The 3,753-nt window shown below is 54.4% G+C and overlaps 1 protein-coding gene across 1 annotated transcript in view; it reads right to left on the bottom strand.

Annotated features, from left to right (window-relative positions):
* INPP5B (inositol polyphosphate-5-phosphatase B) overlaps positions 1-3,542 on the bottom strand; it is a 22,616-nt gene extending 19,074 nt beyond the window's left edge. The window contains exons 1-3 of the mRNA XM_014946582.1: positions 3,358-3,542; positions 2,384-2,413; positions 1,275-1,385 (exon numbers count right to left, since the gene is read on the bottom strand). Coding sequence (XP_014802068.1) covers positions 1,275-1,385; positions 2,384-2,413; positions 3,358-3,520 — 304 coding nt within the window. The 5' untranslated portion in view covers positions 3,521-3,542. The remainder of the gene's footprint in view (positions 1-1,274; positions 1,386-2,383; positions 2,414-3,357) is intronic.
* Positions 3,543-3,753: the final 211 nt, after the last annotated feature.

Raw genomic sequence — 3,753 nt, forward strand, 5'->3', positions numbered from 1 at the left:
CGCACCCGCCGGAGGCGGTGGGGCCAGCCCTGCCGGGATTCACCGGTGACCCCAGGAGCTCCCGCCGCTCCCCCCACCTTCTCCCACCTCCCCTTTGCAAACCGGCCACGGTTACCGGCACCTCCGGGGACCCGGCATCCCCGGGGAGCGCCGGAGGAGGCGGCGGATCCGGCGGAACCGACCCGCCCGAGGGGCCGCCGGTACCGGCTGCCAGAACCGGGAACCCCCCGGCGACCCCCTCAGCACCTCCCTCCCCACACCTGCCCTCCTCAGGAAGCTGCAGAGATCCATGAGGTCTCCCCTCTGCCTCTTTTTCTCCAAACCAGACAAGCCCAATGTCCTTAGCTGCTCCCAAGGACCAGTCAGCCCAAGGTCTATCAGTATTATTAAAAACTGAGGCCAAAAAAAGCACTGAATGCCTCCACTTTTTCTTCATCCCTAGTAGGCAGGTGACCATCTTCAACAAGTGTCATTCCAATGGTTTCTTTAGACCTCCTCCTACCATTAGCCTACTTTAAAAAGTATGTTCTTGCTGTCTGGAACAACACTGGCCAGTTTCAACTCTAATTGAGCTTTGGCCATTCCTGTCTTCTCCCTCCACACACAACCCCCAGCTCTGTAATCTTCCTGTGAAGCCTGACCTCGCTTCCAGAAATCATACAATTTCTTTTTCTTCTTCAGCTCCACGTTAGGGGAGATGCTGATAAAAGCTCGACTGAAGTCAGGGTAGACAATGTCCACTGCTGTCCCCTCACCCACCCAGCCCATCACACCACCACAGAAGGCCAGAGTGCTCAAGGTCAGAGTGATCACAGAATCACAGAATCTTCTAGGTTGGAAGGGACCTTAAAGATCATCTTGTCCAACCGTCAACCTCACTGACAAAAACAGACACCCACACAACAAACAAGGAGCATCATCACTAAACCAGACCTCCCAGCACTACATCAACCCGCTGAGGGTGCACTCGATCCCCTCGTCCAGATCATTGATAAAGATGTTAAAGAGAATTGGCACGGCAACGGAGACTCGTCACACCCAGGAACCATGACAGAAGTGTCAGCAGCAGCGAGGCCCACGCTGCTCTTCCACAGAGAGCCACACGCAGAGGCAAGGGGCTGCCCACAGCCCCACCGACCCTCAGGAACCATGACAGCCCTGGGCAAGTGTCAGCAGCAGCGAGGCCCACGCTGCTCTTCCACAGAGAGCCACACGCAGAGGCAAGGGGCTGCCCACAGCCCCACCGACCCGCTGGCACACGGCAGAGCTCCTACCTGGGCAGCACCGGGCCACCTCCTGAAGGAACGTGCGCGTGTGGGAACCAAACGGCAACTGCACCGTGAGCTGATCATCCTCTGAGCTGATCCGGACAGTCACGTCAGAGCCTAAGGACATCGGGAGGAGAAGAGAGAGCCTTCAGAAATTGAGCGTTTTCTGCACCCTACAGCAGCTGGTGCACACACACACACAGACTTCAGTCTCCACACACCTTCTTACCACGTTCCTTTTCCACGTTTTACACCAGAATTCCATTTAACAATATAAAAATCACTGTTTATAACCCTACAGCAGCTGGTGCACACACACACACAGACTTCAGTCTCCACACACCTTCTTACCATGTTCCTTTTCCACGTTTTACACCAGAATTCCATTTAACAATATAAAAATCACTGTTTATAAAATTCTTATTTTGCTGAATCACAGAATCACAGAATCTTCTAGGTTGGATGGGACCTTAAAGATCATCTTGTCCAACCGTCAACCTAACTGACAAAAATAGACACCCACACAACAAACAAGGAGCATCCCCATCACTAAACCATACCTCCCAGCACTACATCAACCCGTCTTTTGAACACCTCCAGGGATGGGGCCTCCACCCCCTCCCTGGGCAGCCCATTCCAATGGCTGAGAACCCTTTCAGGGAAAAAAATTTTCCTAATATCCAGCCTGAACCTCCCCTGGCACAACTTGAGGCCATTTCCTCTTGTCCTGTCGCCTGGGACTTGGGAGAAGAGACCGACCCCCACCTCTCTACACCCTCCTTTCAGGGAGTTGTAGAGAGCAGTAAGGTCTCCCCTCAGCCTCCTCTTCTCAGTGACAATAACTAATTTTCCAGAAGCAGTTTAAAGCATTTGGCAAAACCCTTCCTTTGGCTGAACCGGGGTGACAACACTCATTAGCACAAGCTGTACCTCATTAGCACAAGCTGCACCATGGCACACAGCTCACCCAGCTCCCCAGCAGCACCCAGACAAGACCCCTGTGCCCAGCAGTCCCATCAGGAGAGCCCCCACTCCTGCCCCCCCCCCCGGGGTGTAGCTGGTGCAGGGCCCAGGAACACCCGTAGCACAGGCATGAGCACAACAACTGAACTCACCGATGACGTGAAGGTCACTGTCAAGCACAACTGTGAAAGCAAACCAAAGCTGAGTTACAAAGGTCGGTTCACAGATGGCACCCACACTCTGAGGTTACTGAGCTCGTTAGGTCCCTCAAACCCCAAATACTCCTCGCAGGAACAGACACCCAGCACGAACCTGCGGGGCAGGAGGCCGTGGCTGGTGCTCAGGAGGACACAGGGTGCTCTGGACTGCAGAGCATTGATCCATCAGGGCCCTTCCAGCTCTGCCAGTGAGCACAAGTGTCACCAGGGATGACAAATTGATGGAAAAACACGAAGGCTGAATAGATCTCAAATTTCAGCAAGTAGAACAACAACATACGGACTCAACCCCCTTCATCCCCTTCTCTGGAGGTGGCCACTAAACTCCCAACGCGTGTTTCACTGAATTTCACTGAATTTTATTGTTGGAAGGGACCATAGAGATCATCTAGTCCAACTCCCCTGCCAAAGCAGGACCACCCAGAGCTTGTCAGAGCATGTTACTCAGGAGCATCCAGGCGGGTCTTGAAAATCTCCAGAGAAGGGGACTCCACACCCTCCCTGGGCAGCCTGTTCCAGGGCTCTGGCACCCTCACTGTGAAGAATTTTCTCCTCATGTTTAAGTGGAACCCTTTATGTTCCAACTTGTGCCCATTGCCCCTTGTCCTCTCACTGGCAACCACTGAAAAGAGTCTGGCTCCCTCCTCCTTCAACCCTCCCTTGAGATACTTGTCAGCATTAATAAGGTCTCCCCTCAGCCTTCTCTTCTCCAGACTAAAGAGTCCCAGCTCTCTCAGTCTCTCCTCATCAGGGAGATGCTCCAATCCTTGAATCATCTTTGTTGCCCTTCACTGGACTCTTTCTAGTAGTTCCCTGTCCCTCTTGAACTGGGGAGCCCAGAACTGGACGCAGGATTCCAGTTGTGGCCTCCCCAGTGCAGAGTAGAGGGGGAGAGTGTTAGTTAGTACCTTCTTCCACTGCAAACCCTTCTGTGATGGGGATAACCTTCTCCAGCCAGACGTCCTCAGCAGTTATGGCCATCCGCCGGTGGGTGTACACGTAGATCCTGCACGGGGGGGAGCAGACAGGGAGCAACGTCCCCTCGGTCCCAGCACCCCTCCAGGGTCCCATCAGACCCCATCCCACCCAGCAGCACCTGCCACCGCAGCCTCCAGCAAACCCCCAACGCAGCTTCTGGGCCACGTGCCCACCCGCCCCCTCACCCCCCCCCAGTTCAATCAGAAAGTTATTTACGTTACTGACAAAGTGCACCAGCCCAAAATCCCTAGGGCCGGGGCTTTTCCCACTAACCATCCCTAACGCCCGGCAGGAGAAAGGCCAAGGCAAACCCCCCCAGGAGCAAA

This window comes from Calidris pugnax, unplaced genomic scaffold, assembly GCF_001431845.1.
Source record: "Calidris pugnax isolate Ruff unplaced genomic scaffold, ASM143184v1 scaffold113, whole genome shotgun sequence".
In the NCBI taxonomy this organism is placed as follows: domain Eukaryota; kingdom Metazoa; phylum Chordata; class Aves; order Charadriiformes; family Scolopacidae; genus Calidris; species Calidris pugnax.